The sequence below is a fragment of the Leopardus geoffroyi genome, chromosome E2, assembly GCF_018350155.1.
Source record: "Leopardus geoffroyi isolate Oge1 chromosome E2, O.geoffroyi_Oge1_pat1.0, whole genome shotgun sequence".
Taxonomy (NCBI): Eukaryota; Metazoa; Chordata; class Mammalia; order Carnivora; family Felidae; genus Leopardus; species Leopardus geoffroyi.
In genome coordinates, this window is record NC_059335.1 from 59,741,944 (window position 1) to 59,767,820 (window position 25,877).

General features: G+C 48.1%; 2 protein-coding genes across 4 annotated transcripts in view; one reads left to right on the forward strand and one right to left on the reverse strand.

Moving 5' to 3' along the window:
- The window catches only part of FBXO31 (F-box protein 31), a 45,728-nt gene extending 40,622 nt beyond the window's left edge, over positions 1 to 5,106 (reverse strand). For 2 of the 3 annotated variants that reach the window (XM_045439920.1, XM_045439919.1), the window contains exon 1: positions 4,721 to 5,105. In XM_045439920.1, the coding sequence (XP_045295876.1) occupies positions 4,721 to 5,069 (349 nt within the window). In that variant the 5' untranslated portion in view covers positions 5,070 to 5,105. Of the gene's footprint in view, positions 1 to 4,720 lie in introns of all 3 variants that reach the window. The other variant, XM_045439918.1, reaches the window with a different exon arrangement.
- A 6,311-nt stretch (positions 5,107 to 11,417) lies between these two features.
- On the forward strand, positions 11,418 to 24,262 carry MAP1LC3B (microtubule associated protein 1 light chain 3 beta). The gene is made up of 4 exons (XM_045439943.1): positions 11,418 to 11,610; positions 17,838 to 17,893; positions 21,720 to 21,826; positions 22,466 to 24,262. Exons 1-4 carry the CDS (start codon positions 11,571 to 11,573, stop codon positions 22,638 to 22,640), a joined length of 378 nt encoding a protein of 125 aa, XP_045295899.1. The 5' UTR covers positions 11,418 to 11,570; the 3' UTR covers positions 22,641 to 24,262.
- The last annotated feature ends 1,615 nt before the right edge of the window (positions 24,263 to 25,877 follow it).

The window sequence follows — 25,877 nt, forward strand, 5'->3', positions numbered from 1 at the left end:
CCCACCCAAGACACTAAAAAATGGAGGCACCATTAAACTCCTGTCAGGGCTGGACCAGACCTGGAGGTTCCATTCACAAAACCTGAGGGGGCAAGGACAACTCACCTTCTCAGCCAGCCTGAGATCCAGCCTCCTGATCACCAAGGCTGGGAGCACTTTGGTTTTTACCTAAATAGACCTGGCACTTTGGCCTTATGAACGCTCACCTTAACCAAATGTCTAGTTCAGGAAAGAAGAACTTTGGGAATTGAGAGAAGTGAAATCAGGCCTGTCTCAGACATGACTATTCTTATACGTGTATATGTATTTCAATCACAATTAGACTAACGCTATGACACATCTAGGTATCCCATATAGGATTGCCAACAGTCCAATGTTTGACATAAATGAGCTTGCAATTCAAGCTACCAGAATGAACTACTGAAATCAAAGACCCAGCTGCCAACCATCTTCATAACCTTGAGATGAAAATCATTACTTAAACCCAAAATTCATGAATTTGATTAACATGTAACTTTCACAGAAGTTATTATAAATGAAGTTAAATTGCAAATGACTATATACTACACGAAAATGTTTTCCAATATAGTAAACAGAAATCGATCCAGGTGAAATAAATTAAACCCACAAAATAGTCAAGAAAAATAATAGGGGAGAAAATGGGCAAAAAGGATAGGCAAACAAGAGAAATCCAAACTGCCAATAATTATTTTTTTACATGTGCATCCTTACTAGTTATCAGGCACATGCAAATTAAAATAAATAAAAATGCATTGTTCAGGGGTGCCTGGGTGGCTCAGTTAGTTATGCACCCAACTTCTGATCTTGGCTCAGGTCATGATCTTACGGTCGTGAGACTGAGCCCCACAGGGGCTCTGCACTGACCGTGCAGAGCCTGTGCGGGATTCTCTCCTCTCTCTCTCTCTCTCTCTCTTACTCTTTGCCCCTCACCAGTTCACATACTCTGTCTCAAAATAAATAAATAAACGTAAAAAAAAATTTTTTTTTCAACGTCTATTTATTTTGGGGACAGAGAGAGACAGAGCATGAACGGGGGAGGGGCAGAGAGAGAGGGAGACACAGAATCGGAAACAGGCTCCAGGCTCTGAGCCATCAGCCCAGAGCCCGACGTGGGGCTCGAACCCACGGACCGCGAGATCGTGACCTGGCTGAAGTCGGACGCTTAACCGACTGCGCCACCCAGGCGCCCCAATAAATAAACTTTTAAAAAATGGATCTTTCAGATTAGAAAGAATTCGGCAGATACTGGATTAAACGAGATAACTTAAAATAGCTGGACCAGAAATGACTGCAACTTTGTAATGATGCATAATGAACATTTGTATTTCATCTTTTGCGACTTAACCTGTCCATGCTCTAGTGACAGGTGTGAAAGCAGCTAAAATCAAGCCCAGAAATAACTGGGCAGTACCTAGCAAAAGTGCAAATCGCACAGCCACTGCCCCAGCAACACTACTTCTGCGTGTATGTTATCTGCATTCAAGGAAACGTGTTGTTCACTGTATGCTATATAGAATAAAAGAAATAAAAATAAGAGAAGCGACAAAGTGTGGTCTCTCCAAATGATGAACCACCACACAGCATTTGAAAAGAGTGAACCAAAATTAAATGTATTCACGTGGACAGAACTTAAAAACAGAAGTTCACAAGGGGAAGAAAAGCAGATGTACGATATTCACAGATGATATATTTCCAAAAACTAAACCACCACAAATGTTACATTTGGGGACAATGTCCTAGCATACGCTATATACAGATGTATATGTCCTATATACACTAGTAAATTAAGCCTATGACAGTGCCTGCTTCTTGGAGTAGAAAGGGCAGTGCTGGCCAGAAGGGACGACTTTGAGTATCAGCTGAGATGTTTTCTGTTAAAAAAGGTCAAGAGGTGCCTGGGTGGTTCAATCCCTTGGGTTGATCATCTGACTCGTGGTTTTGGCTCAGGTCATGATCTCACAGTTCCTGAGATCAAGCCCCACGTCTGGCTCTGTGCTGATGGTACAGAGGCTGCTTGGGATTCTGTCTCCCTCTCTATCTGCCCCTCCACTGCTCTCTCTCAAAATAACTAAATAAATAAACATTTAAACAATCAAAAAAAAAATTACAAAGGTAGAGGAATCAAAAGCAAATATAACATGGGGCGCCTGGGTGGCGCAGTCGGTTAAGCGTCCGACTTCAGCCAGGTCACGATCTCGCGGTCTGTGAGTTCAAGGCCCGCGTCGGGCTCTGGGCTGATGGCTCAGAGCCTGGAGCCTGTTTCCGATTCTGTGTCTCCCTCTCTCTCTGCCCCTCCCCCGTTCATGCTCTGTCTCTCTCTGTCCCAAAAATAAATAAACGTTGAAAAAAAAAAAATTAAAAAAAAAAAAAAAAAAAAAAGCAAATATAACAAAAGAATTAACATTTATTGGGGGGTGACTAGGAATATGCCTGTTTTTCCATTTGATTTATTTATTTTTTTTTTGAGACAGAGAGAGACAGAGCGTGAGCAGGGGAAGGGCAGAGAGAGAGGGAGACACAGAATCCGAAGCAGGCTCCAGGCTCTGAGCTGTCAGCACAGAGCCCAATGCGGGGCTTGAACCCACAGACTGTGAGATCACGACCTGAGCCGAAGTCAGACGCTCAACCGACTGAGCCACCGGACACCCCCTGTTTTACCATTTTTATCTTTTTTTTTTTTTTTTAAATTTCTCAAAATGAGAACTTTCCCAGTTAGCCTTCCTTCTACCACATGGTCTGCTGTCCCAGGAAAGCTGAACTGAGAAGCGCCCCAGCAGGAAGGGACTGCATAGTCCTCTCTCTGTCCCAACTACCTTCTACAACCGCATCAGGACTTCCTATATTTCCATTAGCGACTCTAGCAATTCACCCTGAACTCTATCCTCAGTGAGTTTTGCTCTGTGGCATACCTTTGAGTTTTTGATTACACAAAAGTCTTCGCTACTCTCTGTTTCTAGAGTTGAGCTAGCCACATTACAATTCCCCAGAGACAAACCCATCGGAAAGCACCACACTGGTTTGGCTGACGGATGGACAAACTTCTCAAAGCACAATGGAACCCCTGTGACCTATCTGGGTCTTAAAGGCGTACAAAAAGCAAAACAAATGAAAAGACAGAGTTCAGAGAGAAAGAGAAAGGGGAACTTTCTTTGCCTCTACTTTAAAATCTCAAAAGAAATGCACTTGCCACATACAAGACAAAAGGTGAATACTGCTAATACTTGGAGAGTTCTTACAAATTTGTCCTTACAAAAATAGACTGTCTTAAGAGACAAAAACAAAAACACACCAATAAGGAATCACAAGACATGAAATACAATGGCCAAGAGGCCCCATAATAGAACATTACCATTTAGGGGGTGAGAGTTTCACATGCATCATCTCATTTAACCCTCAACGTGACCCTAAGGGAGCAGCATTTCCCAAATACCTGGGAAGGCGAAGCAGCATGTCCAAGATCTCACAGCATATAAATAGAGCCTGAACCGCTGAGTAAAAATCCAGAGCCCTGACCACTGAACATTACCGCAGAGATATGACTGACTGACCCCCTTGTTGGGGGGAGGGGTGGGGGTGGAATCTGGGGAAAGAGGTCTTCTCAGGCACCCTCTGGGGTGGGAGGGGGTGCAAATTCCAACGGCTGGGCAGTGGGTGTCTATGTGCCATCAGTGTGTTACACTCCACTACCCACAAACGTGCTGTGAGGACGTGCACCCTAACAAGACAATCGCAGACACATGGACATATAAATTGCTACCGTATCTGCTTAAAAGCAGCCCTGACAAGCACTGTTTAGGACCAGGAAAAACGGCACACTCAGAAGTCGACCGGTAAGGGACTAACTAGTCTGTGGCACATGCACGCAGAGACATACCACGAAGCTTTTTCTGTACTAAACTGTCTCTAGAAGAATATACATGGTACGATCCCATCTAAGTAAAAATGTGTACAGGACTCTACATGTGCATACGGAGAGACGTTTTCCAAAATTGTAAGAATGGGTTATCTTTGATGGGAGGGATCTCTGATGATTTTTAATTTCTTCCTTCTGCCATTCTGCATTGTCTGGATCTTTTTCTCACCTATCCTTTTTTACCAAAACACGACACCTCACTGAACACCTGGCATTTGTCAACGTTCAAACGTTGTCCAGAGACTCTGGAACTCTGGATTAAGTAAACCCTTCCTCCTGGGATTTGTTACAAAACTAACTATTCGCCACCGTCATTACTGCCACCAGCATCCAAGAGAGGGAACTCAACCCTCGCTCCACCTGCCCCTCCACAGACCCGCCCCTAAGGAGACCCTCCACACTCCCCGGCTCGGGCTGCTTCCCCAAACCGTTCGACTTCACCCCCTTCGCTCTGCTCAGCTCCGCCCCCCGAGGCCTGGGGACCGAGGCCGATGCCCACATGCGTCAGCTTACTCCCTGGCCTGAACCCAGCCCCAACCCCAGCACAGTCAACCGTCCTGTCCCTGAGGCCAGCGGACCCGTCCACCCCTGCTCAGGGCCCCCAGGGCGTGTAGAGCGCGGCTCCGCGGCCCTGCGGGGACTCCACCTCTCCCAGACTCCGCGCCCCGGCAGTGTGGGAGACAGCCCCGGAGTCACCGCCCCCCGCCCGGCCGGGACCCTCCCCCGGGGGGACCCCCGCCCGCCAGGACCCCCGCCCGCCAGGACCCCCGCCCCCGGCGCGCTCACCCTCCCGGCAGCGCCTTCTCCAGATGGTGTCGGTGTGCAGGATGCGCCGGAACTTGGTGCAGACCTGGGCCAGGCTGGGCAGGTCGGTGCCGGGCAGCGAGGCGAAGATCTCCACCAGCAGCTCCGGCGGCAGCTCCAGCAGGGAGCAGCGCGGGGGCGGCGAGGGGCCCGCGCCCCGGCCGCCCCCCGCCCCGGCCAGCGCCGCCGCGCCCGCCTCGATGCGCTCCTCCTCGGGGTCCGTGTCCGGCTCGCTGTCAGCCGCCGCGGTCTCAGCCGGGCCCCGGCGCTGCTGGCGTCGCCGGCATCCCCGCGACGGGCCCACGCCGCAGAGGCGAGCGCACACCGCCATGCCGGCGCGAGGGACGGCCGCGGCGCCGCCGCCGCCCGTGCGCACGCGCCGCCGGTCGGCCGGGCCCCGCCCCCGGGAGCACGACGGGCCCCGCCCCCGCGCCGCCCGACCCCGCCCACCGAGCGGTGAGCGATTCAGGCCCCCGCGGCCCAGCCGGGACCTGACGCCCAGGTCCCGCGCCCGGACCGGGCACGGGAAAACAATGCCACTTAACATCGGGCGATGGTAGCCGCGTCCCGACTGAGGACGTGCTTGAGGACCCAACTCGCCACCACCAGAGTATGGGCTCACGCCCTCCCCACTGCGCTAACAGGGGTGGCGGCGCCGTGGAATGCCGGGTGGCTTGACCGCAGCTGCGAGGAAGGCCGGAGAATCCCCCCAAGATGTTCGAGGACTCCCCCGGAGGTCCCCATCCAGAACCCCCCAAGACAGCCTGAGGACCCCCCCGGAGGTTACCCTCAGAACCCAAGACGGCCCGAGGTCCCCGGGAGGTTCCCCAGACCCATGAGAACCCCCCAAGACGGCCCTGAGGACCCCACCCCCACCGCCGTGGACGGCCCCAGGGACCCTCCAGAATCCCCACAACACACACCACCATGACTCCAAGAATTACCCTAGGACGGCCTGAGGCCTGATAAGGTGGCCAGGGGGATCGGTGCAAACTTGTCTAGCACCCCAAACCGCCCACGTAAACCAAATAGAACCCCGATTGTGCCAATCAGCCTCCTTTCATCTAAAAATTGACATTTACTCATTTCTTCCTTTATCGCAATGAAAGGGGAAATCTTGCTAGCTGCTGAATCAAACACCGACTCCTGCATTGTCCAAACTGGTCTTGTGGTTCCGCCCTTAGTTACCTTGTTTACTGTGCTCCAGGGCACGTGTGTTCTAGAAGGCGGGGCCCAACTGGAGAGAATATGCAAAGCCTTCCCGTGACAGTGGCTTACCTTAAATAGCTCACAACAACAAGAAACTGTAGTTATTAGTTGTTTCCAGAGTCAGGCCCCGGGGGTGTGGGTGTGGTTACAGGAACCGCTCTACAACAAAGCTGCGAACCCTGCTGGGACTGCCCAGGGTCTTAAGGGACGCCAAGAATCCCCTGGCCACCCCACTGTTTCTGGGGGAGCTTGAGGTCTTGCTAGTCAGGTAGAAAACTAATGACCCTGCCAGTTTCCACAATTCCTGACTGTTCACTATCACCTCTGTAGAGCAGTCTCAAGGCCAGAAAGAGGGCTGCCTCCCCTGGTCCCTGGAATCTGATAATAGAGGAAGTGCATCTTCTAACAAAAATAACTAAACAGTAAGTCATGGTTCAAACCTTGGGTACCTGCAACTGAAAAACAACACCCAACTGGCCTTTCCATCTAGACTGCTTTTCAGACCAGTCTCCATGCTGGCATCACAACTCTATTCTTTCAAATAGTAACACATGAGCCAAAGCAGACTCACTGTGGCACTCACCTATGTAAAGGTATTTAATGGCCCCAATGATTCCTTACCACACCATGCGTAAATCCTGGTCTGGCCTTGCAGCCTGTGCCCACACCCAGCTCTTAGGGGGAGCCCTCTGATAATTCAAAGCTCACCAGCCTAGTTAACATCTCTGACTTTGCTCAAGCTGTCTCCTCTGCCAGGAAGACCCATCTCTTCTGTCTGTGCCATTAAAGAGCCAACCCCCCCCCCCAAACTTGTCCCCAAATGCCATCTCCTAGGAAGGAGCACCATCACATTGTTTTATCATAAACACTTGCTTCCTTTTGTACCAATCTCCCTAGATGTATCCCTTGTCATGTGATATATACACCAACACACATCATCACGCAGTGAATGTTTACTAAATGTGTCTTGAGTGAAAAAATAAAAAAACTGGCTACAAGACTAAAAAGAAACAGGAACCACACAGATTTAGAGAAACCTGGTGGGTCACCATTATGATCCAAGGTAGGAAGTATTTCAGCAAGCAGAAATACGTGATAAACTTTTGCAGAATGCCTGACTAGCCTACGTGCTATGTTTGGCATGGCTCCACAGCTTCTAAGGCATAATCTTTGCCACTGTTACATTTAGTGTTGTTGTTGTTTTTTTTCTAAATCTATCTACCCCTTCCCATAGGCAATTTTCTCCTAGAGGAGCTTAGAGTTGTACTAACGAACAAAATAATTTTGTTAAATTCCCATCTTTAGAAGAATGGTGAAACTATTCTGTTTAGAGTGTGGATTCGGTAACTGGACAGTTAGGAAGGCCTAGCTATATCCGTGTATCCTTGAGGGCAGGACTAACAGAAGGTTGTATACGATAAGCCACCCCAACATGTGCAAGGACTGAATTAGTGCTAACCAGAATAGAAAGAAACATTTGGCTGTGGGAGCTTGGGTAACCCCTGTTGGCAGAAAGGAACCCAAGAGGAAAGGCTGTGGATAGCAGATAACTATTACACATTGAACAGGAAAAGTTTTGTATGTCGTGAACACTTTCATCATCCCTTATACAGAAATGTATCCCATACAAAGAACACTAAGGAGGACATGTTCATATCAAAATGAGAAAAAAAACAGATAAAATAGATCATTTGTTTTAACACTGGGATGAGACTATAGTAATGAGTTATATTATGAGTTTGTTATAGAGAACTGATAACATCTAAGGAGATAAGTAGATTACAGAGCAGGATTATTGTTTTCATTGGTTGCCCCAGGGGGAGCCTGGGTGTCTCAGTCAGTTAAGCTTAGGACTTTGGCTCAGGTCATGGTATCACTGCTTATAAGTTCGAGCCCTGCATTTGGCTCTGTGCTGACAGCTCAGAGCCTGGAGCCTAATTTCGAATTCTGTGTCTCCCTCTCTCTCTCCTCCCCTCCCCCCGCTCACTCTCTCTCTCTCTCTCTCTCTCTCTCTCTCTCAAAAATAAATAAACATTTAAAAAAAATGGTTGGCCCAGAAGTCCTAGAAAGTAGTATTTCTTGGACCTAAATAAAGTGTTAGCTTTACCCACGCTGGTTCTCACAATCCAGATTTGAAAATGGAATCTTACTCCCCTGCTCAGAAGAAACAAAGTGATAGAAAGGGGAAATATTCAAAGGCCAAACAAAAGGTTCACAGTTTAAAATAAGAGGGCGCATAGACTCTCAACAGATGCCTCCCTTAAGAGTCCCATATATGGGCAAAAGCTGGAAAAACAGCAATCCTTCAGAATTTACGAATAATCAAACAAAAAACCCGTGGAGCGCCGAATCAGCTGTCCATGGCCCTTTCAGAAATAATGTTAGGGGCGCCTGGGTGGCGCAGTCGGTTAAGCGTCCGACTTCAGCCAGGTCACGATCTCGCGGTCCGTGAGTTCGAGCCCCGCGTCGGGCTCTGGGCTGATGGCTCAGAGCCTGGAGCCTGTTTCCGATTCTGTGTCTCCCTCTCTCTCTGCCCCTCCCCTGTTCATGCTCTGTCTCTCTCTGTCCCAAAAATAAATAAACGTTGAAAAAAAAAAATTAAAAAAAAAAAAAAGAAAAAGAAATAATGTTAGATCATGAGAGTGATTTATGATGGCTTTCCTGCATGCACTCGCTTGCTGATTTCTGAAGTTGTCTGTCACAGACAGCTTCCCGGGAAGAGGAAGCACGCTGCACGCGGTGCCTCCGGCGGCTGCTGACAGCAGCTCCCGGGAGCCAGCGAAGACACTCCTAAACACTGCGATCCATTGAGGGTCAACTCCAAAATCCTCCTGACTAAATCCTTTCTGAGAATAGCTCCGGGGCTTCTCTTGAGCAATACTTGTTTGTTTACTTGTTCCAAAGAGCAAAGAGATGACCCGGGAATGATAGGACAACTGGCCAATGAGTGCCCAGACATCCTCCAGGCCGGAGTATCTCTTCCAATCAGAAAGAGGAGAGGTGGGACGGGACGGGCAGGCCTGAGGTGCTGAACAACTTCTTGGTGTGACTCGTCCTCCATGTTGTGTGTGGCAAAAACAAGGTCTCCTACCCTGCGGTTAATGTTTCATGCCTCATTTAACAGATTCTTAGAAATAGCCGGACGGCATGACTTACAGCCACGTTACATCACTAATGCTGGCGGCATCATGTTCAATTTTTTAGCGGTGACCTTATTTCCTCCACAATTATGGTCATTTCATGTCATAGAAAAAGGAATAGGGTCGGAGTTATTTAAAACTGACACCATCTGGCTTGCTAGAATAATTCTATAATTTAAAAGCACCATGAGATTCCTGGAGAAAGCATTGAATAAATTTAAATGAAACATGTGTTCTAGTTTTTACACTTTATTTGGATTATCTCAAGAAACGGTAATATTTATATTATTCTTTTAAAAATAAATCATACTATGATTATATTAACTAGCATAATATAATTCATGAATATTAACTTACCACTCGGAAAATTGGTCACTACATCAAACTTTTTTTTTTTTTTTAACATTTTTATTTATTTTTGAGACAGAAAGAGACACAGCATGAACGGGGGAGGGGCAGAGAGAGAGGGAGACACAGAATCGGAAGCAGGCTCCAGGCTCTGAGCCATCAGCCCCGAGCCCGACTTGGGGCTCGAACTCTCTGACCGCGAGATCGTGACCTGGGCTGAAGTCGGATGCTTAACCGACTGAGCCACCCAGGCGCCCCTACATCAAACTTTTAAGCCGCAATCTGAGGGCACATGAAATTTTTCACATATACTCAAGCACACTTGTTTTCTAAAGTTACACTAGGTTACATTATCAGTATGTTAAAATAAATCAGTAAATTTTAGATATGACTTAATATTAATTATATGAATATGGTATTCTTACATCGAGACGATGCTTATGAGACACCTTTCCGTGCCCACTGCCATGGATGATTTTCTGAGGCACACGTAGCGAGATGTGGTTTTAGCTGCAAGAAGGAATTCAAGGTTAGGGAAGACTTAAGCAGTCACTGTAAATGTGGACTTCAGTACTTGAAAATCACAGAGTGATCCTGAAGCATCAGTAGCTGGGCCCTTGAAGTCTATCCCTGTGGCTGCAAACTCAAGGCCTGGGGTAATTTGGTAAAGCTTTATGGATGCCTAAGGGACTAGGGAAATATGAAACTCTCCTTCCCTTCCCCCACCTCCATATGCCAGATATTGATTTTTTTTTCCCTCTTGCATTTGGGAACAGTTGTCCAGCAAGAGAACAAAAAGTCCATTTCTTACAAAATAGCAATTAAGCCAAGAAAGCAACTCACCAGTCAATATTTAAAAAAAAAAAAAAAAGAAAGAAAGAAAAAACATTCAAGAAAAGCAGCATACAGTCCACACACTCTTTTAAGACTTCAACCCCGATCACTACGCTTTTGGCAGTAGGTAGGTACATAACAAACGCTTACTGGATTTCTTTCTCCATTTTTCACAGAATAAATACAAAGCAGCCAAGATAGTACACTTGGAGCTTGAAGCCTTCCTTTGGAACTTTGGAAACCAGATAGAATGTTTAAGTGGTGTTTATTCAGAGGTTTTTCAAGGTAAAGGACTATGACAAAGGAGAAAAAACCTGGGGCAGAAAGCGACGCATGCCCAAATACCCTGTTGTCTAGTAAACAGCAGCTGGAATGAAGAGCTTCAACTAACATTGCTGCCCTGGGCTTGGGAAAGAACTATACAAGGATCTGCGCCATGTTTGGCTTTTCCGAAAGGAAAGCAATCCCAGCTACATCAAGACCACATGGAGGAACAGATTTTAGTATGTTTTATGCGTTTGCATAGTAACGTATGCAGCACAGTCCACTCCACCAAACGCGCACTTAAGAAAGGCTTCCCCAAACTCAAACAGGAGAGAAGCCCGGAGATGCGAGAAGCGTTCAAAGTACGAGATGCCGACTGCAGCGCTGTGCGCACCCGTGCAGGTCCCGCAGGCGTGGGCACGCGCGGGCAACCCGCGCCCCGCAGGCCCTCACCCGCGCCCGGCGCCCTCAGCGGTCACTGCGCGTTCACACAGGGCTCCCGGGCTCGCGGGGGCGCGCGGCGGCGCAAAGGGCCCTTCCTCCCCGGGGCCAGTTCCCTAAGCGCTCGACACCGACAGGTGCCTGGTCTGGACCCCAGACCCCTGGCGCAGCGGCGGGTGCACGGAGCGACTGCATTTTCGGGTCAGAACTTTGTCAGAGACGCGGCACCAAGCGAGGCGGGCTCAGTCGGAGAAGCTGGGCCCCGCGGGACTTCGGCGCGGGAGACGCTCTGACGCGGGGGTACGGGGCCAAGACGCGCGCCCCCTCTCGCGAGCGCGCCCGGTCCTCCACACCCCGCCCGGCACGCGCGCCTGCGCACGGAGGGCTTTCCGCTGCGCGCGCGGCCCCGCTTCCGCCACGCCCGCCATGGCGGCTACGGCGGCCGGCCCTGGCCCCGCCCCCTGGGACGCCGCACCGGTCACCTGACGCGGCTGCGGCCTGAAGAGACACAAGGGAAGTCGCTGTCGCCACAGTCGGAGTCTCCGCCGCCGCCGCCGTCTGGAACAGCCGGGACCCTCCGCCTCGCCTCCCGCGCCATGCCGTCGGAGAAGACCTTCAAGCAGCGCCGCACCTTCGGTGGGTGCCGCGGCGGGGGGCCGGGCCCGCGGAGGGGCTGAGACGGGGAGCGTGGGGACCTAGGGCGGCCAGAGTCGGCGGCGGGGGCTGACGGAGGGCCGGGGGGTGAGGGGGGTCCGAGCCGGTGCCCGGGGGCTGACAGCGGGGCGGGGGCTCGGGGGCTGAGGGGGTCGGACCCCGGAGGGCCGACGGAGGGTCGGGGGCTGATGCAGGTCTGAGGGAGGCCGAGGAGGGCCGGGGCCTGAGAGGCGTCGGGACCTGGAGAGCTGAGGGGGACGGGGCCTGGAGGGCCGACGGAGGGCCGGGGCCCGGGGGCTGACGTCGGGCCGAGGGGGCCCGGGCCCGCCAAGGGGCTGAGGCGCGGACCCCGGGCGGCCAGAGTCGGCGGCGGCCGAGGCGGGAGCTGGCGGAGGGGCCGAGGGAAGGCCGAGGAGGGCCGGGGGCCGGGGGGCGTCGGGGCTGGCCGGGGCCTGGGGGGAGGGACACCGGGCGGGACGCGCCGGCGCGGAGCTGCTGAATCACCTCTTGGCCCTTCGCGGCGGCGGCGGCGGCGGCCCGGCCGCGGGCACCGTTGTGCAGCAGCCCTCCGGTGCGGGGCGGGGGGGGGGGGGGGGGGGGGGTGGGGTGGTGGAGGGGAGGGGTCGCCACCCCGACTGTGAAGTGTCATGCCCGCGGGGGCGGCCGGCTCGGAGGCCCGTCTGCGACAGGTCCTTTGAAGGGGTGGCATTAGCGTGCGAGTGAATCTCGTCCAGGTGAGGCCGATCACACGTGGTCGCTTACAAACGTCGGGTCCCCCTCGACGGTGGGGCTGTGGGCCGTGTAGGGCCCCGGAGGCGGGCGGCGGAGACCGGGCGTGGCGGCGCGTCCTGACCCCGTTCGCGGCGGGAGAGGGGGCCAGCGGCTCGCGCCCCCGCGGCAATGGGGACGCGGAACCGACGGGTGCTCCCCGAGGCCAGCACATCCCGCGCCGACGACGTGGCCCCCCGGCCGTGTGTTCTTGGGGCTGTTGGCAGCGGCCGCGGCCGTGCGGGCAGAGGGGGCCGCCGCGGGGCTCGTGCGTGTGCCCCGCGGGCCTCCTCCGCAGGGTCTGCCCTCCGTAGAGGGCCCGCAGCTCTCCGGGAGGCGAGCGGCGCGCCTGGGTCTGTGGCTGTCGTTATGGACAGTCGTGAGCTCCTGCCCCTGCGAAGCCGCGCTCCGCGCTCGGGGAAGCGCCCGCCAGGCCGTGGCTCCGTCTGCAGAGGCGGCGTGTCCGTTAGCAGGATTTAGACGTGCCTTTCCCGGCGGGGATTTTCTCGCTCACGACCTTCGCGAGCTGTTCTGCAGCCCCGAGAGCAGCGTTGGAAGCAGATTCCCTCGAGTATCGGGCTTCCGTCCACACCGACTCTTGCATTTATTTTGAAGCTAACGGGGGGGGGGGGGGGGGTGGCTGGCCGGCGCAGTGGATAGAGCGGTGTGGGTCTTGATCTTGGGGTCGTAGGTTCAAACCCCCCCCCCCCACGTTGGACATAGAGCTGGCTTCAAAAAGAAAAAAAGTTAACTGGGGACATTGGTGTGGGAAAGATGCTTATTTTCCCATAGCTGAAACTATAGTTACTTTCCTTTTGCTTCGAGTATTTTTAGGTTACTCTAGAAAAATCTGAACAAGAGTAGGTGGTAAGAGTAAGGAAAGTGAGATTAATGTGTTCTGATGAATTAGAGGGAATTCACCTGGAATCTGGCCCCTTTTTAAAAGATCCCTTTAATAGTCATTTTCGCAGAAAAATATCGAGTGCCATGTAGCGGCGACTGCCCTTCCTGGCTCCGGGGCTGACAATTTTCACTTGATTTGTAGCCCAGTAGATGAGAGACGTTAATTCTTCGGTGAGAACCTCTTCACGCACTCAGACCAGCCCCAGCGAGCTCGAGCAGTTCTCTCTCTTGCCACGTGAGTGAGTTCAGGCTAATTCAGAACTGAATAGAGCGCTGCTCATACCTTCTACCAGGATGCAGAGGGTTGAAGCAACCCTCAGGTTCATCCAGAACAACCCCTTCCTTTTGTAGCTGAAGAAACTGGGTGGGGCCCACGGAGGTGACGATCGTGATCCACCTAGTGGCAGCGTCTGGACTTGCACTCTGTCTTCCGCCCTGTGTTTTCCGTCCTCCCGGAGGCCGCCGTCGTTTCCAGTACAGGAGATGGGCCAACACGGAGTCGAAAGGCATAGGGTGCCTTTGCACATAGGTGGAAACGTGAGCTTCCAGAATTGTATTTGAGCAAAAAATTCTGGATTTGGTCTTCTCAGATGTAAAAGTTTTGCTTTAGCCCCTGGGGTTGCCCCAGTTTATTTAATGACACTGTTCTGCGATTTAGCGGTGAGCAGGCTTAAGCTTCTCCGTTAATAGTGGAAAAGTTTGCATGTGTCAGGGGACGTGTATGTGTTGGTCTAGAATAACTACTCTAAAAGGCAGACCTGTAGAGCAAGGTATATGGCAAAACGCAGGTAGCACTCCATGAACTGAAGCTGTACCAGTCGTTGAGGGATCGAATATCTATCACACTTACTTAGGATTTATAGACAGATTGGGGGCAATATTTATTATGCTTCCATTTCACTCAATGAAATAGTTTTATTTCAAATGCCTTCAGTAGTCTCAAAGCAACTTTGCAAATACATTGGTAAACTAAGACACTTTAGACTCCTATTCTCCGTTTTTGTTTGTTTGCAAGGCTTATAAGGGTCTTAGAAACAGGAGGAGAGGAATCTGGGGAAGTTTATCTGGATATGCATTTGGAGTAGTATTTATTTCCATTTTACAACTTTAATTTGTTTATTAAATTTGTTTATTATCATTTTCTGTGTACAAGCCTGAGCCCTGGGGGAATACAAAGATGACTAGAGGCAGGTTCCTGACTGCCGGGGGCACTCTGTTGAAGACAAATGATAAACAGATCACTACAACATTAAAAAAATACTTGAGTAAAAGAATTGCTCATATGTGCCTTTATCTGTGGTGTTGGTAATGTTTTTGTTAAATCTACTGTTAGTCTCTGAAAATAGCTGTCCACTTAAAAGAGTGAGGCACAGGCATGTACCATATTTGCTGTGTTACTCCAGCTCACCCCTGCGTTTTCACTGCAACTGCTCAAGACACTTAAGACATTTCTAGGAGACTTCAACACTATGTGTTTTCTTTTTCTTTTTTTTAAGTTTATTTTTGAGAGAGAATCTCAAGCAGGCTTCACACTGTTAGCGTGGAGCCCGATGTGGGGCTCAAGCTCACAAACCGTGAGATCATGACCTGAGCCGACACCAAGAGTTGGGAGCTTAACCACCTGAGCCCCCCAGTTCCCCAGTACTAAGTGTTTTCACCTTAAGGAAGTCACTCACCTTCATACTTTGATTTTCCCACCTTTAGTAAAAAGAATCATTTTTGTCGTTTGGGCCATACTTTGGGGCTAAATCAAGATAAAGAAACTTTTGATACTGCAGTATAAAAATTCTGATTTCTGACTTTAAAGTCTCATAGTTAGAGCCTATTTTTATTGTATTTTTTTCCTTTTCCACTTGCCAAAACAAACCTGTTTCCTTGTATTAAAAAAAAAAATCTCCCCCTTCTGTCTGAATGTTTCCAATTAAACTTTTACATGTATTAGGATAACTCTTTAAATGTGAAACATATTCCAGGGTAAATTAAAGAATTATCATTCATTTGCTAGAGTGAATTAATTGTGATTTCCTCTAACCTCTGGAAGAATCTTCTCTGACAGAATGGAGGTTTTTGTCGTGAAGAGGGTTGATGGCTAAGTCTATATGGTAGAGCACCTTTTCCTGGGGTAAGACAGACAGGGACAGGGCTCGAAGCTGAGAGAGGCATTGAAGGGGAATCAGAAATAGAGAAGGATTTAAAAGATGATGCCAGGGAGAAAATCCTCCTCCTGTGTCTCCTCCACTCTCACTATTCTAATCACTGCTTCACTTTGGACCCTGGAGGTGTGGCTTTTCCACACATTGAACTGAATTCAGCTGGCTGTCCTAAAATTAAAAAAAAAAAAAAAATTGTTTTATAGTCATCTCTATACACAAAGTGGGTTTCTTTCTTTTTTTAAGTTTATTTATTTTGAGAGAGAGAGAACATGAGCAGGGGAGGAGGGGCAGGGAGAAGGGGGAGGGAGAGAATCCCAAGCAGGCTCCACGCCGTCAGCACTGGGCCCAGTCAGGGCTCGATTTCACAAACCATGAGATCATGACCTGAGCAGAGATCAAGAATAGTGCTCAACCAACTGAGCCACCCAAGCAGCCCTATACCCAGTGTGGGGTTTGAACTCAAGATCGGGAGTCGGATGCTCAACTGATTGGTGGCTGTCCTACAGTTTAACTCAGTACTAACTCTTTACCTGGTGATAGCTTCAGATCCAACAAGTTGATAAGAGTTAAGTCCCAAAATATTGCCCCTCCCCACCACACCCAAACACTAATTCCAAGTGCAGCTTGTTAATCTGTGCTTCTGACCACTGGCTGGAAATCAGAGGTTCCCAGAACCGCCCCCCACCAACCGTGTTTAATTAAATTGCTGGAGTGGCTTGCAGGAAAGCTGTTTATTTACTAGATTACTGGATTATTACAAAGGATATTAAAGTACACAAAAGAACAGCCTCATGAAAAGTACTGGGGTGAGTTCTGGAAGAGTCCTGAGTGCAGGAGCTTTTGTCCCCGGGGAGTTTGGTATTCTCCCAGCACCCAGAAGTTCTGAGCCCCATCCTTTTGGATATTTACGGAGATTTAATTACATGGGCCTGACTGGTTAAATCATTGGCCATTAATGATTAGTTCATCCTCCGAATACCTTTCCCCTCCCTGGTTGTTGGGGTAGGTCTGAAAGTTTCAAACCTCAAGTCACTGTTCTTTCCCCTGGCAGCCAGTCTCCCATCCTTAGGAGCTTTCCAAAAATCACCACATTAACACAAACCTCAGACATGGTTGTTTGGAGTTTGTTATGGAGAAACAAAAGATGCCCTTATCAATATCACTATTCTTGTTTAGAAAATTCCAAGGGTTTTGGACCAGATACGTCTGTCAGAATATTATAGACGGGAACCACTAGGTTAAGCTTACTATTAACAGTACCTAAGAAACAAGACAGGTTAACATAGAGGAAGGGATGGATGAATAAGATAAACAGGCAAATCATAAGAGATTTAAATACAGAAAACAAAATGAGAGTTGCTAGAGGGGCGTCAGGTCGGGGTTGGGCTAAATGGGCAATGGGCATTAAGGAGGGTACTTGGGGTGAGCACTGGGTGTTATATGTAAGTGACAAAGCACTAAATTTGCAGTCTTTATAGTGGACGTGTTTATATTTAGTGATTTATCTTAGAAGCTGTTTTAGAAATTTTGGGTGGGAAAAGAGAAATAGAACCTAAACGTTCATAATTTGAACATGGGAATTATTTCAGTCATTTTAGTAAATTTTTTTGAAATTCAAAAAAAGTTGGTAATAGTAGTATATACATTTATATAGGTCATAGCATCTTTTTTTCAAAGTCACCAGGATTTTTCAGGAAGCCCATGATATTGATCATTTACATAAGTGATTATATTAAGGGGGAGAATAGAGATTGTCAAAAAACTAGTATTCAACAGTAGACTTTGTGCTTTGAACTTTTAGGTAAAGGGAGGGGTGGGCACTGAGTGAAACTGTTGAAAAGTCAAATAGGAAATTCCTTTTATCCATATCTATTTTGGGCATTTTCTTTCCTTTTAAGGACTATATCATTGAAAAGCAGGAAGTGATAAGGGAAAATTGTATTGGAGAGCCTATGGTTGATCATGGATTTCTGTACCAACTTAAACTATGGAAAATGCACAAAAATTGACAGGTGGTGGGAGTCCTTGGAGGAAAGATTGTTAATACCGTGCAGTCAGTCTGCTGATTGTATTTGACTGAGCCTGGGGTCCCAAACCCTTGAAACTAGGAATTCTGTACTCTTGGTCTTAGGCTATTCCACCTGCTATAGCCGTGTAATTGCATGTTGGTTTACATGGAAGTTGCATTTGGCCTTACATGTCAGTTTACCAGATATGAAATGCCAGTGTTTGGTTCTTCTGAGTTCCAGGAAAGATACCCTTACTGCTCTACTCTGCCACAGCTAGGGATAGGTGAATTCACATATGGAAACCACCAGTGAAAATGCAGGAAAGAAGCTGCATTGTCACCCTTAATAATGCCTGTGTCTTTTCCTTTCATTGCAGAACAAAGAGTAGAAGATGTCCGACTTATCCGAGAGCAGCATCCTACGAAAATCCCAGTAGGTAGTCTCCAGCATCTGTGTTTCAGTCATCAATAATGTATGCAGACGGGAGCACTGCTTAAGTACTTTGGTACAACACTGCTGTGTGCAACCATGTGACAGGGGTTTCTACAAAAATCCTGACCAATAGCCCCCAGTGTCAGCTTCATGACCTAGAATTGAGATAGATCACTTAATACACAGTTTTTTCATCTAACCCCATTGTTTCCTCCTGAGTCTGAGTTTGCTACCTTAATGTTACACACTTCACAAGTCAAATATATTTATTTGGGGGAAATGAATAGAGGGGCTAGAACTGGTAGTCTTTTATTAGTGGAAGGAAGTATCCACTGTCTGCTAAAGGAAGCTGAGTACTGCGGTTGGAAAATCAGTAGTCCTCAGGATTTAAACGTGACTGCACATTCCAGGATGTCTTTTGACGCCCCAGAGAAGTCTCTTGTATTTGGCTTCTTCGCAGGAAATGGAGGAAAAACACTGCTCTTTCTTGTCACGTGTAGGTGCCTCAGATGCTTTTTGGTGTGCCCAGGAACCCACATCCTCTGCCCCAAATCCTTTGCTGGCAGACCCTAGAAAAGGTTTCTGCCTGAGGCACAAGGTCTAGTGGGTAAGAGGAACTCCTGGTTTCAGACAGAGGCTGAGTTCAGGCCTTAGGTTCAAGGTTACTAAGCGATTTTGAGCTAGTTACTAAAATTCTGAAAGGTGCTGCTACGTCTTTATCTGTAAAATGGGAAGAGAATCCCATCCCATGTAGTTGTTGGAAAGATTTGCGTAATTCTGTCTACGTGGTTGTCACCTTCTACAAATTCTATAGACCCCTGAGAAACTCCACTGTTAAAAGCTCTGTGGCAGCTTTCGTGTTTGGCTTTGTGACATGTGACCTCATGCCAAACTGAGGGGAGAGAAAAGATCCAGGGAGGTGGGGCTGTAAGGTACACAGAAAAGAGAAGACGGGTCTGCCCAGCAGTTTCCCAACTGTGGGGTCCTACATTGAAAAACAGTCTTTCCTTGGCCTGCTTAGAAATTTCAGTCTGTCCTGGTACTTAGTCAACATGTGGCCTGGGGATTTCTTTAACTGTAAGGTTATCTTCGCTTTGAATACCTGCTGTTTTATCTGCTAGCAGGTGCTAGCTGTTGGAAACAAACAGCCCAGTAGTCTGCCAGGGTTTGGTCCACGGCCTCCTTTTGAAATGCAGATATCTGCGTATGTTAGCAGTCCTTTCTGGGTTTTTGCAGAAATCATGTACTTACATTTCCCCGTTCGTGCTTGTGATCCCCTGAACAAGTCTGAGGACCACTGTCACAGGCACTGCTTGTTGAGAATCGGACGGAAGGGCGGAAGGCAGAAGCAGCTCCACCCGCAGTCTGGTCTCCACTCCTTGAGGGCGGCTGTGTCCTCCACGCTTCTGCCCACAGGGGCCGCCTAAGTGCAGCACTCGGGAGGGCACTCCTCAGATGCAGCCAGACGCCTTACCCCATGACTCACACACCTTCTCTCCCAGATTAGAAGGGTACAGGAAAAAGGAAAAAGAAGGGACAAGGAAACCAGTCATTTGTAGGTGATGGTTCTCGTGGGGATGGCCAGTGCGGGCGAGTCAGGAGCAGCTCGAACAGCTCCTCTCCCCGCAGGGCAGCCTGAGCACCTGAGAGAGAGCAGGAGGTGCCCAAGGCCATCCTGTCCCGTGTCCCCAGGCTGCTGCTGTGTCCTCCTCTAAGGGAAGGGTTCTAAGGTCTTAAGTTTTTCCTCCAGTGCTTCTGCCTCTTCTTGGACCAGGAATGTAAGATTTCTGCCTTGCTTCTGATCTCTGCTACTAGTCAAACCCAGGCAAGTGTACTCTATCTACTGATTCTTTCCTGTGGATAATGTTGTGAACACACCCTGTGGATAAAAGTTCTAGATCTTATCAAGGAAGGTGATAACAGTTTGATTTGGCCTTACACAGAACCTCACGTGGGCTCCCTTACAGCGGAGCCATATACAGACAAGTCTCTTCCCCTTTTCTGAAGAAACATTATGTAAAGATTCCCATTCCTGTCTCTCAGCTTCTCGTTGTGGCAGGGTATGGCTGTTTTGCTTTTGTAGTGGCGTAGAACTAGGGGAAAAACTGTTTTTCCTCTATGGAAAGGAAGTATGGCAAGGAGCTGATGGATTTTTTTCAGTTCATGATGTAAAGCTATTGACTTTTTAAATTTTTTTTTTAACATTTTTAATTTATTTTTTAGACAGATGGAGCACTAGCCGGAGAGGGGCAGAGAGAGAGGGAGACAGAATCCAAAGCAGGCTCCAGACTCTGAGCTGTCGGCACAGAGCCTGACCCGGGGCTCAAACCCACAAAGGTTCTTGACTTTTAAAACTCATTAAAGAGGGGCACCTGGGTGGCTCAGTCAGTTAAGTGTCCAACTTTAGCTCAGGTCATGACCTCACAGTTTATGGGTTCAAACCCCGCGTTGGGCTCTGTGCTGACAGCTTGGAGCCTGTTTCAGAGTCTATGTCTCCCTCTCTCTTTGCCTCTCCCCTGCTCACGCTCTTTCAAAAGCAAACGTTAAAAAAATTTTTTTTAACTCTTTAAAGAAATATAGGGAATATTTTGTCAATATGAAAGAATCTTCAAGTCTTTCTGCACAAAATGTGTTTCCAGAACCAGTGAATCATTGTCTCTACTTGTCAGGTATTTACTTAAGACTTTTTCCATGTCAAGTAGAGAAACAGGTCTAGTATGAAAAAAACATGAGTGTATTACCATAACAAAAAACTTCCACACTTCAGGGGCGCCTGGGTGGCTCAGTCGGTTAAGTGTCTGACTCATTTCAGCTTGTGTCATGATCTCATGGTTGCTGGGATTGAGCCCTGTGTTGTGCGTGTGGACTCCCAATGTGGGGCCTGCTTAGGATTCTCTCTCTCTGCCCCTCCCCTGCTCATGAGAGCTGTCTCAAAATAAACTTAAAAAGAAAAAAAAAGAAAAAAGGTACGGGGCCCCTGAGTGGCTCAGTTGGTTAAATGTCTGACTTTGGTTAAGGTCGTGATCTCACAGTTCATGAGTTTGTGCCCTGAGTCAGGCTCTGTGCAGATGGCTTGGAATCTGGAGCCTGCTTCAGATTCTGTTTCTCTCTCTGTCCCTCCCCTGCTTGTGTTCATTGTCTTTCTCTCTCTCTCTCTCTCTGTCAAAAATAAATAAAAACATTAAAAAAGTTGTTGTTGGGGCGCCTGGGTGGCGCAGTCGGTTAAGCGTCCGACTTCAGCCAGGTCACGATCTCACGGTCCGTGAGTTCGAGCCCCGCGTCGGGCTCTGGGCTGATGGCTCAGAGCCTGGAGCCTGTTTCCGATTCTGTGTCTCCCTCTCTCTCTGCCCCTCCCCTGTTCATGCTCTGTCTCTCTCTGTCCCAAAAATAAATAAATGTTGAAAAAAAATTTTATAAAAAAGTTGTTGTAGAAGTACATCTAATTAAAAAAGATCTTACATATTTCAGAGGAAATGGTGGTGGTGTAATTGACAGATTCAGAGCTTTACACTTTAAGCTGGCACCTAGCCTCTGTTCTTAGTATTTTTTTTTCTGACTAGTTAGTATATTTTCATGGTTCCAAGTAAAAAGAATACATAGCTCACCTCTTGGAGGCATCCACTGTGTATTGTGTGTGCCATATTCTGTAAGGGACAGAGTGTCAGCTGATAAACGATCACTCTTCACAAGAGCACTATGAGGAAACTAACAAATGTGCTGTTTCTATTTCAGACCCCGTTTAGGTATGTGCCAGTTACAACATAGGAGGTATTTTGTCTGTTCTTCATAGCTGATCTCAAAATCTCTTTTCTGGCTATTTTTTTAGGTGATCATAGAACGATACAAGGGTGAGAAGCAACTTCCTGTACTGGACAAAACCAAGTTCCTTGTACCTGATCACGTCAACATGAGTGAGCTCATCAAGATCATTAGGTATATAATCACTTTTTTCTGTTTCTTTGGGTAGCTTCTCATTCTTTATCAGACTTAGATAAATCTTTAGTTTTGTTGTTGTTGTTGTTGTGTTTTGTTTCACATTTTTATCTTTAGTTTTGATTAAGATCTCCACAAGCTCAATAAAACCTAAAGACATTTCCTTTCTGAGTTCTTCTCTCTTCCCTGTTGGATCTGCTGTCCTTCTGATTCTTTCACCATAACATCTAGTATAGATGTTGTCTCTTGATCAGAAAAATTACAAGTTTTGTACAGCAAAATTAGTAAAAGAATGCAGACTTGGTACAATGGTAATATAAACTATATTTTGAAGTATTTCTCATACTAGACACTAATGGCTCTTCAGAGAGCATGCTAGTTTAAGACTGGCCTCAGGAATATAGTAAGAATAATCTGTCAAGTGTTACCACTAATATGTCCTTTGTCAGTGTAATCCTAGGAAATGTCCTGTACTTTATGAGAAGCTTTGAGAGTAATCATCAGTAGGCATACATTTTATTTTGCCAGAAGCAGCATGTACAAAATCTTTGTACTTGTGTGTCAGTGGGGGGTGGGTGAGATTTTCACACACCCCGGGTATTGGTTCAGTATCTCTTCACATTATTTTTCTTTCAATAGGAGGCGCTTACAGCTCAACGCTAATCAGGCGTTCTTCCTGTTAGTCAATGGACACAGCATGGTGAGTGTGTCCACGCCGATTTCTGAAGTGTATGAACGTGAGAAGGACGAAGACGGGTTCCTGTATATGGTATATGCCTCTCAGGAGACATTTGGAATCAAAGTGTCTGTGTAAGACTAGAAAAATGCATCTGTTCTAGAATTTTTTTAAGCCCTTACCAAGGAAAAAAAAGGGATATTACCAACTGAGATTGATCCATTCATCCAATCACAGACCATCAAAAACAGTAGTGTTCCTGCCTAGGAGTTGTAGGAAGTTGTTTTGTGCTACAAGCAGAAAAATGGAGCTCCACGTGAGCACATTCAGCTTTGGAAAAACCATTATTTAACCTAGGCTGTTTTGTTTTCAAATTTAGAAGTTTAAAAATAAAATACTTTGCATTCTAAGTTGCCGACAAAATAGACCTTCACATTATTCTAATGCTCTTTCCCTATGAGGAACTTGCAACATAAGCATTCAGAGAGAAATTCTTTTCTAGGTTCACAGAACCAGCCAACTTTTTGTAGAAGAGTTTCCACTCAACTAGAGAACTCTCTTTAAGAGGATCTTGGAAAGCATAAGTTGTCAAGCATAGCCCCCTTCCCGCCCGCCCACATTGGCCATAATAGTGGGCAAAAAGCAGGAAAAATTGAGGTGGATAAGAAAACTCTGAACTGCTGCTCAAGGTTCTCGACTCCTAGTGTAGTGTGCCCCAAGTCCATGCCTGTGCAGTGCCATTGGGGGGGGGGGTTCGTTTGCTTCTCTAGACAGTAAAGCACCACTGCTCAATAAGAACCTTGAATAATTTAAAATTTTGGTCTAGTTTCTCAAAGGGCCCAGGGAAGAAAAATGTGACATTTCTTCTGGTTTGCATATTCTCTGAGAGGTCAAACTGCCATCTGCTTTGGTAGAGAAACAAGCTGTTGAAGCAGTTTTGTTCCTTAGGTCAGTGGTAGAAACTACAGAACATGGAAACTAAAGCATTAAAATTCAGATGCACTCCCTCTACCTTTCAGCCTAAAGCTGTAGATGATCCATGTTTTATGTTGTGTGTGGCTCTGTTATGAAAAAGTTCCCCCATTCTTAAGAGTATTTCAGTTGTCACTGTAGGTCAGAACCGTCCTGGTTCCTCTGCTCAAAGTGCATGTCAGTTGTGAAAAAAACAGTAACAAAGGAGACATACACTCTTCATGGATATTAATGTCAAAAATTAAACATTTTCCGAGTTCAACTAGAACCACCAATGCTTCGTACTACCTGCATGGGCTCACTATTCACTATTTTTGTGGGAGTAACAGAAAGATCACAGTCACCTTCAGACTGTACATGTAACAAGCAGGTTACGTTTCACCTTTGTGTATTTAGACGTGTGTGGAATACCCGGACCTGTTAGTGGAAGTTACTTATTAATGGGGGGGGGGGGGGAGGAATGTTGCTGCATAGGGGCGCTTGACTCCCCAGCCTTCCGACCATTCCCACTGCATGCATCTGTCCACGTGGCTAACTTTGAATATGTGTATTTTTACATTATGTAAATTCTTCATCAGCCTGTCTTGTTTAGATTGTACACATCATTATACCTGACATTCTTGTAACTCCTGTGTGATAAGATTCCTAGAAGAAATTCAGCTTTTTAAAAAATACCATGTGGGAAGGGCGCGACTTCTACCCCACATTAGTGGGTGGTCACTATAGGATCTCTAAGCCAAGTACATTTTTAATGAACTAAGGTGAATAAAGGCACAACTAAAACCCGTCGCCGAGTTCAGTTTAATGGATCGGTATCCGATACTTGCAGTGGTATAGCGTCCGCGCTATCCCGTGCCAGGCGGGGAATTTCCTTCCTGACGGCACCAAGGCTGGTTTCGCTGCGGGGGGGTGGGGGGCCGGGAGCGGGCAGAGGGGTGCCCACCTCTGAAGGGCTCTGCCTTGTCCGAGGCACCTCTCTCACCTCAGTCCAGGTTCTGCCAGCTCGTCTTGTCTTTACCAAACAGGAGTCTCCTGAGAACTAAAAGGCCGGCCACAAAGTGTACGGATGGATGTGGGACCCGGGTGTTTTGTGGGAATAAACACTTGGAACCCTGCCACTCTAAATGAAAAAGTACCCCACAGAAGGTGTTGAGTATGCGCTGCCTGGTCGAGAAGACGTTTCGTGGTTTACGGGCACCTCATGCTTCATCAGGGAAAGGTGGTACAGACTGCAGCCAAGCAGTGGCCAGCACTACGCCCTGGAAAACCTCCACCCATTCCCAGTTGGAAGCAGGCACCTCAGAGGCTTGTGGAAGAACCTGGGGAGCGAGCTGAGGAAATGCTCTGCTTCCGCGATTGTGCTGCTCAGGTGCGCACATCCCCCTTCAGAGGCCCCTCTCTCTTCCGAACAGCGAATTGGGGAGGCTGCCGCCAGCTACAAGGATGGGCCAGTGGTCTCTCCTGACGGGGGCCCTGATGCCCCGAGCCACGTGCGCACCTTTCTCCGGGCAGCCTCAGGCCCGACGAGACCAAGAGGCCCTGGGGACCTCTGCTGGGGAGTGTGGCACTGCTCGGGGCGGTGCGGTCCCGGGCCAGCTTGTGCTCACTAGACCGCCACTGTCCCAAATCCAGAGAGGACAGAGCTTTAAATGCCAGGACACGTTCGTGCCGTGTGTAAATCACACGTTTACAAAAGTCTCAAGTATCCTCGACATCTGTCTGTTCCTGCCAATCTTGATTTCTTATGGAACCTCTTTAAACCCCAAATCAAGAGTAACTTTTCTGTTCAAGGCAAGGATGTTTTTAAAAAGTGGGAAATGATAGACAATGGACTTAAGGGGCACCTGGGTAGCTTAGTCAGTTGAGCATCTGACTCTTGATTTCAGCTCGGGTCATGATCCCAGGGTCGGATTGAGCCCCACGATGGGGTCCACGGTCCACGCTGAGCATGGAACCTCCTTGGGATTCTTTTGCCCTTGACCCTCTCCCCTGTTCACAAGTTCTCTCTCAAAAAGAAAACCAGTTTTTAGAAAATGGATTTGGGCAGCTGGGTGGCTCGGTTGGGCGTCTGACTCCGGCTCAGGTCATGGTCTCACGGTTTGGGAGTTCGAGCCCTGCCTGGGAGCCTGGAGCCTGCTTCGGATTCTGTGTCTCCCTCTTTCTCTCTGCCCCTCGCCCACTCACAGTCAGTCTCTGTCTCAGAAATGAATAAACGTTACAAAACTTACAGAAAAACTTAAAAAAATTTTAAATGGATTTAAGACCACGTATCTCTTGTCAAATTGAGAAGGCAAGGTTTGACTCCCTAGTTTGGAGATCAAGAATTTCGATTTATTCAAAAAGATGTGTGCTCCATTTTCTATGAAACAAAGGCCTAATAAAATGAAACATTTTTTTTAATTT

What these genes read in the sequence shown, in the direction of transcription:
- MAP1LC3B (XM_045439943.1), top strand. Translation starts at nt 11,571, where the DNA reads ATGCCGTCGGAGAAGACCTTCAAGCAGCGCCGCACCTTCG. An exon ending in CAAGCAGCGCCGCACCTTCG is followed by an intron (nt 11,611 to 17,837) that starts GTGGGTGCCGCG and finishes CTTTCATTGCAG; the next exon opens with AACAAAGAGTAGAAGATGTC. An exon ending in GAGCTCATCAAGATCATTAG is followed by an intron (nt 21,827 to 22,465) that starts GTATATAATCAC and finishes TTCTTTCAATAG; the next exon opens with GAGGCGCTTACAGCTCAACG.